Source organism: Mytilus californianus, unplaced genomic scaffold (genome assembly GCF_021869535.1).
Source record: "Mytilus californianus isolate M0D057914Y unplaced genomic scaffold, xbMytCali1.0.p SCAF_2, whole genome shotgun sequence".
In the NCBI taxonomy this organism is placed as follows: domain Eukaryota; kingdom Metazoa; phylum Mollusca; class Bivalvia; order Mytilida; family Mytilidae; genus Mytilus; species Mytilus californianus.
The window spans coordinates 122,293,399-122,305,696 of NW_026262668.1; the positions used below are offsets into that span (position 1 = coordinate 122,293,399).

A 12,298-nucleotide genomic window follows, 5' to 3' on the forward strand; every position below is an offset into this window, starting at 1 on the left:
ACCATTTCGTTGAGTGATTCGATCCACAAAAAATCATTCTTGTACAGGTAAAAACATGACTAACTTATTTTTTTAACCTATAACAGACCTAGAAAAGTCCAATTGCACGAGGTTGCTATCTATTTATATTGATGATTATGTTTGTATCGGGTTATGTGACCGTCGGCAGTCTTCGGAGGTCATCTCGATGGTTAATAAGTTGGCGTCTCGACTAAAATGCACACGAAATGCTGATATATATTATCGATTCCATGCATTGTTAATTGTTTTCAGACTTATTGTAATTTGGATATACGTTTTAATGTGTTATAAATCAAATATGAGAATTTGAATCAAATCGGTGAACATGAATTTGACAGCTCATGCCCATTTAACAGATAGATTTTAAATAGTAACAAAGATCACCAGGACAAGATCTACAAATAACTGAAATCGTCATTAAAATGTCTAGCAAAAACTTTTTGGGGGAAATCTTGTGTTTGTTATCATATTTGTTTGAAATCGGTATTTAATCAGATTTCTACCCAGACAACTCGGACTTTTTCAGTGTTGAAAACTGGGTCCCTTCCTTAAAATTCAGTGTGCGTTATAAATTGAAAATATGTCAAAATTGGATGGGACCAGTCTAAAGGAATGTTTACAAAAAATGGCCACCGAGTAGCAGGGAAAAATTTGTAACTGATCAGTAAAATGTCAACAAAAACAAGTAAAGTTTCCAAGAAACAAGAGCTTTCAGAAAAGGTATCGCTTCATATATGACCATCAAACTTCTAGGGAATGAGGGTCTGACAAAACAAAACCGTCATTATTTTTATTATAGACTATATAGTTTATTTGCCTTCTTTAGTTCTTAGCCTTAGGTGTCCTTACTTATTTAGACCTACACTAAACGATCCTTTGCCATAAACTTCACTCTAACCCATACATAACACTAATCCTAACTCTAAAACCTAACCCTAACCTAAAACATTACTTAACCTAACCCTAAAGTATAGGGACCCCTACTGCCCTAGTCCAAATAATTATGACGTCTTGAATTATATTTTTCTGTGATGCCTTCCTACGACGTTGTAGGATGGCGTCACAGAAAAAAAAATAAAATAGCCTTTCAAAATGTCATAATTATTTGGACTAAGGGACCCCTAAAAGAAGGTTAGTGTATCCTCCATTAATGATTATAAAATGAAATTAAGTTTTCCTGTAATTTTTAGACATATATATAGTGTCAAAAAAGAAAATATTTTAGTAACAGACTTGAAATGATTCAATTGGAAATGTCAAAAGGTCAGTCCATGGAAAACTAAGTCAGCCAGAATAAAATCCAGACACTGGAAATTGGTGTAAAGAACTTTGTAATTTCAGTTTTATGACTGAACTGCCCCTGTTGACCTGAGGGAGTAACTCAAGGGAAAACATATCATAGGACATTGTGATGTTAAGAGATTTGCTTTGTGACGACAAATTTTTCCTTTGAAAATGTATAAATTGGAAGACAGGTTGAATTGACACCAAACATACTTAGATATAAGAAGATGTGGTATGAGTGCCAATGAGAGAACTCTCCATCCAAGTCAAAATTTATAAAAGAAAACCATTATAGGTCACAATACGGTCTTCAACACAGAGCCTTGGCTCACATCACACAGTAAGCTATAAAGGGCCCCAAAAATTACTAGTGTAAAACCATTCAAATGGGAAAACCAACGGTCTAATCTATATAAAAAACGAGAAACGAGAAACACTTATGAACAACATCAACAAACTATAACTACTGAACATCAGATTCCTGACTTAGGACAGGTGCAAACAAATGCAGCGGGTTGAAACGTTTTAATGGTACCAAACCTTCACCTTTTTTCTGAAACAATAGTGTAACATCACAACATAGAAAGACACACAATAAAATATCAACTGAAATAGCTTAACTCAATCAAATGACATATTAACACCAGTGAACATACACTGAACAAATAAATTTGACCTATGATACAATGTAAATACAAAATAAATAAACTAAAGGAAGAGTAATAAAAGTAACATGTTATATCGGTATGAAATGTTAAACAATTTAAGAAAAACAATATGCTCGAACAAATATATCAGCCATTTGCAATAACTTTAAACACAGGTAGATGAAAATAATTTTGGTTGTTAGGTATACATGTACAGTTGTCTAGTACTTGAACTAGAAAAAGGAGTGTGACCTGACAGGACATATTTTCACTAAATAGATGTGACCTTTACAGCAAGTTTGACTATACCTATTTGATGTGATTTGCCAGTTTGTAGAAATGAAGATAATAGAAGCATATCAAATACTATAATAGTCATGATAGTATTATATTTAACCATTTATACCACATTTCAATTTACAAATACAAAAATGTATATATAATCATAAGTACATGTATATTGCATCTCTGCCATTCAAGTCTGATCCATTTTTATGCCACACCTAAGGGCATTATGTTTTTCGGTCTGTGCGTCCGTTCGTTCATCCATTAATCTGTCCATCTGAACGGCTTCAGGTTAAAGTTTTTGGTCAAGGTAGTTTTTGATGAAGTTGAAGTCCAATCAACTTGAAACTTAGTACACATGTTCCCTATGATATGCTCCCAATCAACTTGAAACTTAGTACACATGTTCCCTATGATATGCTCTTTCTAATTTTAATGCCAAATTAGAGTTTTGACCCCAATTTCACGGTCCACTGAACATAGAAAATGATAGTGCGAGTGGGGCATCCATGTACTATATATATGGACACATTCTTGTTTCACATTCTTGTAGGACACTTTTCAGACTTGTGCTATATACATGTATATACAAATAAAATCAGTTTTAGATCACAACATTTGCTATATAACTTCACAATGTTATACATTAACACACTCATAAACAATGAATTGATATAGACAGTGTCAAGACATTAACAACCATGATCAGAGGAAGCTACAATGTCAAACAATATAAGCTATATGTGAAATACATCAATGAAATACATGTATAACATTTTCATTATGTAATGCGTTTGTATTTTTGAAGTGATACTGAAAATAATTAGAAATGTGAGCAAGAGACATAAGGTGAACATGGTTTAATTATATGCTTGCAAAATGATTGATAAAATATTTTTTAACAGGTACAAGAAATACAGAAAAGACAACAAAACTGGTTAAAGCAAAGAAATGATCATAAAAAGAAGCATACAACAGGTTTTTAGGCATTTTTTCTCTGTATCTATGTATTTCAACTTTTGCATGTTGGGGCTTCAGTGGCCGAGTGGTCTACGTAGTCAAACTACTTATCACTAGCCTGTCAACACTGAGGTTGTGAGTTCGAATCCCACACAGGGCAGGTGCACTCAACTCAAATCTTAATTGACTATATATATAGCTAGGATAGTCAGTTTTCCTACCGAAGGTCAGTGGTTCTCTCCAGCCACTCCAGCTTCCTCCACCAATAAAAACTGACAGCCACGAAATAGCACAATAGTGTTGAAAGTGGCGTTAAACACCAACTAATCAATCAATCAATCTTTTGCATGTTTGTATTTCAAGTTTAGTTTTTATTGTTTCTTTAAGGAATTTGCACTTCAAATTGTACCAGCTTGATAATGTACCATGACACATTAAGCTGACCATTTTTTACAGGTAAATTTAATATATTATGCAAATTGCTCTCTTACATGTTTAATCTTAAACTTCATGCAGTTTATTTGGGATAATTTTATCTGACAAAACATTTTTTAATTGTAAATTCAAGTTTGTCTGCATTCTAATTTCAAAGTCTTGAACTTCACTCTATTTCTTTTTTAAGTCAATCCAGAAACAAAAACGTCTACATCATCTTGTCCAGATAAAACTACAAATTCAACATTGTCAGACAGCAGTAAAAGAAACAAATATAATACTGAATACAGCGTGGAAAAGACAACAACTATTCCGTCAAAAGATAGATTTCAATCATGGATGGAGACCAGAGAAAATGCTGAAAAGTTAATGGAAAATAAAAATAAAATACCTGATGAACCTGATGTTTTAAAAATCTCCAGTTCCAGGGCGCCAGGATATGCTACTCCAGATCCAGAATGGGATCCTTTAGTCGATTACAGTAGTCATCGCAGGATTCATGGACAAAGCAACCATGGAATAGATGCTGCAAGGAGTATCATGTCACATCAAGATTTTGATGATATGGCTAACAAAATTGTTGCTCGTGTAAAAAATGAACTAGACATTCCTTACAAATCTCACAGTAAATTGTCCGATAATCTTTCAGGATACAAAAAATCCAAAGAGAGTTGTGATAGAACAAAACGAGATCAGGAACAGAATGATTTGATATCCAGTCACTTCTGTGTAGAATGTGGGACATTAATGGTAGGTCTCATTATAAACTAGGCAATATCACATTTGACCAATCCAGTCACTTCTGTGTAGAATGTGGGACATTAATGGTAGCTGGTCTCATTATAAACTAGGTAATATCACATTTGACCAATTCAGTCACTTCTGTGTAGAATGTGGGTCATTAATGGTAGGTCTCATTATAAACTAGGTAATATCACATTTGACCAGACTGTGTTAATACTAATGAGTTACATAACATGCCTGAGTATATTATGTTAACACTAAAGAGTTACATAACATGCCTGAGTATATTATGTTAATACTAATGAGTTACATAACATGCCTGAGTATATTATGTTAATACTAATGAGTTACATAACATGCCTGAGTATATTATGTTAATACTAAAGAGTTACATAACATGCCTGAGTATATTATGTTAATACTAATGAGTTAATAATGCCTGAGTTGCATAATATGCCTGGGTATATTATGTTAATACTAAAGAGTTGCATAACATGCCTGAGTATATTATGTTAATACTAATGAGTTGCATAATATGCCTGAGTATATTATGTTAATACTAAAGAGTTACATAACATGCCTGAGTTCTGCTTTCATCTCTTTAGTAAGAGGGGCCATTTTTCAAGAAATTTTCTGAATTAAATATTGCACCTTTCTCTTCTTGACAAGGTTGCTTTTTATGTTAAAAGTGAACAAGACGATCTGTTTTTGTTAATGCAAGGTCAGCTCCCTAGTGAAATGTAAATTCTATAGCTTCATATCTTGTGCTCTCTACAAGAAAAAAAAAGAGGAGCATGTAGATAAGGTTTACAAATGGAACAGGACCTACTACCGACCGTGCGAGGGCTGTATAGCCAGTCAAGGTCGTTAAAAACTCCCATCATCATCAGGACCTACTTTCCCTTCCATATATCACTTACATGTTAGCTTTGCTTTAAATTGGGTTGTTTGCTCTATTTTTCTGTTCAATATTTTGTTGATATTTGTTTGTCCTTTATTTTTTGTTCTTTCTTCCAAAGTGTTGTCTGTCTTTTGAAATTTGGTTTTTTATTGTCCCCTTTGATATTTTCTCTTCTTTTGTTATAAGAAACATATTGTAATGAAAATTTTTGTATTTTCTGCAGTTAAATTTTTTATGTTTAGTAAGTCAATGAAAATGACTGCTTTTTTATTAACCGGATTTTCGAAGGAAAAATTGGTAATTGATTTTTGTGCTTAAAATCATTTAAGCTATTTCTATTGATATCTACAAAACTCATTTTTAGGTTTGATATTAAACATTGTTAAACTTGCATGTCACTGAAAATAAAAATGAATTTTGAATACAAGTTGTCATACTACAATAAAACTTATATTAGATGTTTGATTATTTTAGTTTCAGTCTTTGAATTATATATTAATATACATGTATAAGTAATTTGATAAGATTTGAGAATGTCGTTTAATCATATGGCTGTCAACTCTGATTGTTTTTCACCTTTTAAATGATATTTGTTTTGTATTTTGGCAGTATAATGAGAACTTTTTAAAATGCACGATAAGTAATCAGGTTTTTGTGCATTTTTTTTATAGATGTCATCAGAACATGTGCCAATGATCTTAACACCATGTGCTCATAGCATGTGTCAGTCATGCTGTCAAGGGAGATCACTCTGTCCACAGTGTGCTTGTACAATCTTATCTAAGACATGTAATATAATGTTGTTACAAATTATACAGAATCACCATAAATCAAGGGAGAGTACTGCAGAAAATCGACAGCGACAGACATATTCACCTGATAACTACAGAGAAAAAGGTAGAATACCGGAAAGAAATAAGATGTTTAAAAGTATATATTCAAACTTATAAGTTACATAATACTATGAAGCATGAAAGTGATTGCCATAGTGGGTTTATAGGATATGCAGAATAATACAATAGCCATAAACCTAACATACCACACTTTGCATAGCCATCATATAATAGTATACTTAGATGAAAGGGCAATACATAATGTGCTATGACCATTTTCACTTAAAAGTTTTCCCAATTATATTTCTTGTTGGGTAAAAAAACTTAACTTAACTTATTCCATTCCATTGTTTGTTTACAAAGCAATTGAAAATATTGAGGATTCTTTTTTACTTATAAGAGAAAAGTCCTTGAAGCTCTATTAAAATGTTACATCATTCTGTAGACCACAAGACTAAGATTAGTTTGGACAACCTTTCACAATTTTTGTTTCTCATTAACTTGTTTGTATAAGTGATAGTCAAATTTTAAGATTTTATTCATTACCATTGTTTACCAGTTTGACAACCAGATCCAATATATCAATAAAAGTTATATAATTACATTACATGTATGTTTCATTATAATACGTTATTTTGATTGGCTAACAGCAATCTCGCGTCATTCTGAAATTAACCTAACATTCATGATGACACGAGCTTCCACAATCAAGTGCACAGGTAAATAAAAGAAAAACTTGATAGAAAACGTGTTTTCATGATCCTAGCAAAAAAATGTAATTATAAGTATTGAATGCTTCTGCACTTCATACAAAATGTACTTTGGTCAACGCTTTTACACCCCAACAAATTTACAAAAAGAAGCATTCAATTCTTAAATGAAAATAGTAAATTTAGGTTTTTATAGATTTTCTAAATTTTGTTTATATTGCATTTTAAAAAAAATATTCATTTGAACTTACAAATTTATAAGTGCTATTCAATTAACTGAGGTGCAAACAATCCTCTAAAGACAAGCCAAATTTGAAAAAGGAAATTATAATGACACAAAACAAATCAAAGAAATTGATGAATGAGTCTGATTGTATGTTAATTGATGTTTGTCTGACTTACTGTTGAAAACATTTCTTGCAAACTCAGGATAAATACAAATTGAAAAGTATGTAAGTTAAAAGTGAAATGACATATTGGCAAATGAGGATATGTTTGATAGGTGAAGAAATTATGCAATGCATGAAGTGCAGCACTCTTCCAGCATAGGGTATTGGGTTAATAACATGTTAGATTATAATTTAATTTTTTAAATTTGGCTTGTCTTTAGAGCATTGTTTTCACCCCAGTTAATTAACTGAATAGTATTTATTAATTTGTAAGTTCAAATGAAGATTTATTTAAAATGCAATAGGAAAAAAGTCATTTTTTAAGCACTATCATTTGCCCCACACAATGGGTCTCATTGGGGTTTAAGCGTGATGCACAATTGGGCGATTTTTTTGTAAGCGTGACACATGAAAGTCAAATTATTTTGCGCGAAAATGGGAAATGAAGTCGGGCGGGACACATGAAATTACAAGCGCTATTATTGCAATGAGCAGGATACAGGATTCTGACAAAACAATAAGCGGGATCCAGGATCAGACCCCCCCTCCCCCCCCCCCCCAATGAGACCCCACACACAGTCTGTATGTTACACTTAGAATTTGTTATGCCTGCAGTACAAAGAAGTAGGGTTAATAGTTTTGACCTGTCTGTAAGTCAGTCAGTCATTTTAGTTTCCTAGTGCAAACTTAGATACTGTACTTTATATTGAATTTCAAAAATTACATTTGTAAATATAGTCATATCTAATAAAGGTCACAGTGTCAAAGGTCAAAGTTACTAGAAATCGACCAATATTTGTGCAGAAAAGTGGTTTCCACATGCCAATCAAATACTATACATTTTTTATTGCAGCATACTTGGAAAGATCGTCACATTTAATGAGAGGCAGATCCCTATTGATTTAGAGGGCACTTCATCTACGGTCAAGGTCATAGCTACTAAGAAAAAAAATTACATAATACATATTTCTGTCTACAATCATTACAGAAAATAATAGTACCTTAAATTAATAAGAAAGCTATGCCAACAGGTCACTTAAAGATCTTACACCTTTGTATGAGGGGAGTGAAGTCTGTGGTATTGCTGACTTACAGTTCTGTTATTTACTTTGAAAATATTTAAGGTAATTCCACATTCTTCTTGCAGCCAAAACAAAACAACAGCATCTTGACGAGTATGAAAATCTTCAGACCAGACAAGAAGTTCTTCGCATTGAATCTAGGGAAATTCAAAGTCACATGAGTAAATTAGCAAATAAAATTGAACAGCAGAGGCAACAAACACAAAACATCGAAAGAGAGGAGAAAAAAGTGAAAGACAAAATTCAGAGCTTAAAAGAAAAATTAGTAGAACTAGAAAGTCATAAAAAAGGTTATGATAGAGAAATTGATGATATAGAAATGGAGAGAACAAAAGATAAAAACAAATTAAATATGGTGCAGGACACTCTGTCATCTATAGAACTTGAAATGGAGAAAGTGAGTTTATTTGTAGTCATATATTAAATACTTATGATTAATTGTACACTGTATATGTATATACAATATATATAATTACTCTAAATAATAGCACAACAATCTTAAATCTGCAAATTTGCTGATGCAAATTTTTGTTCTTTCCTCGCCGGATTCGAACTTGTGCTATTGGGATATCGAGACAACAACGCTTGCACTGTGTCCAGCGCTTATATATACATATACTTATTATTTGCAGGATACTATTTTGTTTCTGATGTGATGAATGTTGCAATAGGCAAGACATAATTGTTGTCTTTGTGATGTCATTGTTGTCACCAACTGATTAGGTCCTCTTTAGGATAGGACTTAAGATTGACATTTTCTGTGTATTACACTTGTTGTTTACCCTTACATTAGCATTCATGTATGTCAGTTTTTGACTCATTGTTATAGAGCCTATTTCCTATGTGAGACTATGATAAGGGTTACATGGTAATCACAAGGCTATTTCCTATTTGAGACCATGATAAGGGTTACATGGAAATCACAAGGTCATTTCCTATTTAAGACCATAATAAGGGTGACATGGTAATCACAAGGCCATTTCCTATTTGAGACCATGATAAGGGTTACATGGTAATCACAAGGTCATTTCCTGTTTGAGACCATGATAAGGGTGACATGGTAATCACAAGGCCATTTCCTATTTGAGACCATGATAAGGGTGACATGGTAATCACAAGGCCATTTCCTATTTGAGACCATGATAAGGGTGACATGGTAATCACAAGGTCATTTCCTATTTGAGACCATGATAAGGGTGACATGGTATAAATCACAAGGCCATTTCCTATTTGAGACCATGATAAGGGTGACATGGTAATCACAAGGCCATTTCCTATTTGAGACCATGATAAGGGTGACATGGTAATCACAAGGTCATTTCCTATTTGAGACCATGATAAGGGTGACATGGTATAAATCACAAGGCCATTTCCTATTTGAGACCATGATAAGGGTGACATGGTTTATCACAAGGCCATTTCCTATTTGAGACCATGATAAGGGTGACATGGTAAACACAAGGCCATTTCCTATGTGGGACAATGATAAGGGTGACATGGTAATCATGAGAACATTTCCTATGTGATACCATGATAAGAGTTACATTATATTCACAAGGCCATTTCCTATTTGAGACCATGATAAGGGTGACATGGTATAAATCACAAGGCCATTTCCTATTTGAGACCATGATAAGGGTGACATGGTTTATCACAAGGCCATTTCCTATGTGACACAATGATAAGGGTGACATGGTAATCCCAAGGCCATATCCTATGTGAGACAATGAAAAGGTTTACCTGGTAATCATGAGAACATTTCCTATGTGATACCATGATAAGAGTCACATTATATTCACAAAGCCTTTTCCTTTGTGAGACCATGATGAGGGTTACATGCTAAATTGTTAATCACAAAGTCTTACGTTTGTGAGACCATGATAATGGTTCCATGGTAATCATGAAGCCTTTTCCTATGGGAGACCAAAGAAAGGATGACATGGTTATCACATCACATAATCACAGATTTTCAACTGAGTTTTTCTTATGATTTGGGGTTGTATGGCAGGTGGGAAGGGGTTTGGGCTCATGCAATAACTTGTAAGCCATTACACCAATGATTGTTAAAATTTTATTATGGTGTTGCTGGTAGCAAAATGGAGGTGTTAATGATTTAAAATGAATCATCAATAGTGGGTAGATACAAGTTTTATTTGTAGATGAAAAGATGGAACTTTCACAATATATGATATCAATGTGACAACAAAGAAGTATGTCTTGTTGACATTACAGCTAAATTTGATAATATATTTGTTTCTGATTTGGATATTATATGCAAATTGGTTTTATAAAATCATGTCAGAGTTTAGATTAATCACTTTTGGTGAACATTACAGTTTAATTTTTTCATAGTTCCAATAAAGTCCTACTAAATATGTCAAATATGAATTAGATGATATAGGAAACAATTGAATTACACATTTATGCTAAATTAGTTTTATTGTTTTTCAGTTGAGAATCCAGATAGACGGAAGATGAGAGAAAGGAATAGTTCGAAGATAGTAACAAAGAATTTATATATGAAAAAATTATTTGAAAAGAAAAGATTGAAAAACCAAACATGTTTATACAATTGATTTACTCTATGATTCCAGACTACATTAAACAGTGTGACAATTTATTCCACAATATTTTTATGAATATGACAAATTCGAAGTAGCTGCAGTACAAGTGCCTATTATTCTCTTGGAAATATTTAATCTAATTATTAACAAGGAAATTATAATTCACTCATTTGGTACATTATTTTTTAGGATAAGTATGATAAAATATACAAGGTGGACAAGCTTGAAATCATTATTTCTTCTTAAGATTCGAATGTCATATATTTAATAGCACTTTTGAATTGTAAGATTGATTTACGAGGTTTTTAGTCCCTGCCACAATATACAGTGAAGCCTTTTGTTGTGATTTTTTTATCTTATCTTGTTATTTTAATATAATGCTTTAAAAGTTATATTAAACATTGACAGTAGCTTTCTTTCCATAAGAAGTGAGTGCTGTTGAAAAAATACTCTACAAGGTATTACCCTTTAAAAAAATATATATATGCAAAACCTCCCAAAAAATTTTGGTTAATTTTATTATTTTTTGATCTCAAAAGATAACTTAGGTAAAGTACTTGTTTAAAATCAGTTATTACACATATATTCAATTTTTATTGTGAGCCTATAGTGCAAGCTTTATCAGTTAAAACTTTCATATATATTGCATCTACAAGAAATATTTCAGAGTTTTAAAATTTTCCATTTTCAAATGGTGCTAAATGCAGAATTTTACTTTTGACTTTAGATATCATTAGCTAGAATATTTGTAAGCAATGTAAACTTGTTATCTATATATTTATATATTATGTTTTATTTATGTTAATTAGTGTGAAGCCATTCCAATAAAATTTAATTTTAATCTATATAACTTTACTTTCGATTTTTTAGAATATCTATCACTTGTGATGTCTACCAACAAAATATGTTACTTTAGGATTGGTATAAATTCATACTGGTTGGCAATAACATCAGCACTCTTTTTCAGTACCATTCAAAAAATTGGTTGGTGTAACACACAGGTAACTCAGATCACAACATTCAGACACAAACTGTAAACAATGATCATACTGCTTTACATAATCATACTTGCCTACATATCAGAACGGATAGACATTAGTAGTATATCGAGCAACAATGATACATTCATCCCTGTACTCGTAAATGCGAATCCGAACGTAGAAAGCAATATTCTTACCCAAAATACTTACCACCTATTTAGAAACAAATGTCTAGATAAAGTCGGGACCATCAGACAGAGATCACAACTAGCATTAATACTGATAAAAACATCAAATGACGTTAATTTAAACCCAGGACCTGAACCAACGGTGCATCCATGTGGCACATGTGACCACCAAGTTACATGGAACGACAGAGCGATAGTATGTGACACGTGCAATCAGTGTTACCATGTCTCATGCCAGTCTATGACCTCTAAATCATACAACGAGTTTTCAAATG

General features: G+C 32.4%; 1 protein-coding gene and 1 long non-coding RNA gene across 5 annotated transcripts; both read left to right on the top strand.

The window, feature by feature from the left end:
• The first annotated feature begins 559 nt into the window (after positions 1 to 559).
• On the top strand, positions 560 to 11,710 carry LOC127730855 (uncharacterized). The gene is made up of 6 exons (XM_052239466.1): positions 560 to 741; positions 3,143 to 3,215; positions 3,820 to 4,382; positions 5,949 to 6,174; positions 8,357 to 8,688; positions 10,743 to 11,710. Exons 1-6 carry the CDS (start codon positions 691 to 693, stop codon positions 10,767 to 10,769), a joined length of 1,272 nt encoding a protein of 423 aa, XP_052095426.1. The 5' UTR covers positions 560 to 690; the 3' UTR covers positions 10,770 to 11,710.
• Positions 9,081 to 9,955, top strand: LOC127730856 (uncharacterized). Of its 4 annotated transcripts, none has more exons than XR_007995328.1 (3): positions 9,081 to 9,458; positions 9,510 to 9,605; positions 9,901 to 9,955. It is a non-coding gene; the product is annotated as an uncharacterized LOC127730856 (long non-coding RNA). The 4 variants fall into 4 exon arrangements; XR_007995330.1 differs by lacking the exon at positions 9,901 to 9,955 and adding an exon at positions 9,850 to 9,881; XR_007995327.1 differs by lacking the exon at positions 9,901 to 9,955 and adding an exon at positions 9,706 to 9,779.
• Positions 11,711 to 12,298: the final 588 nt, after the last annotated feature.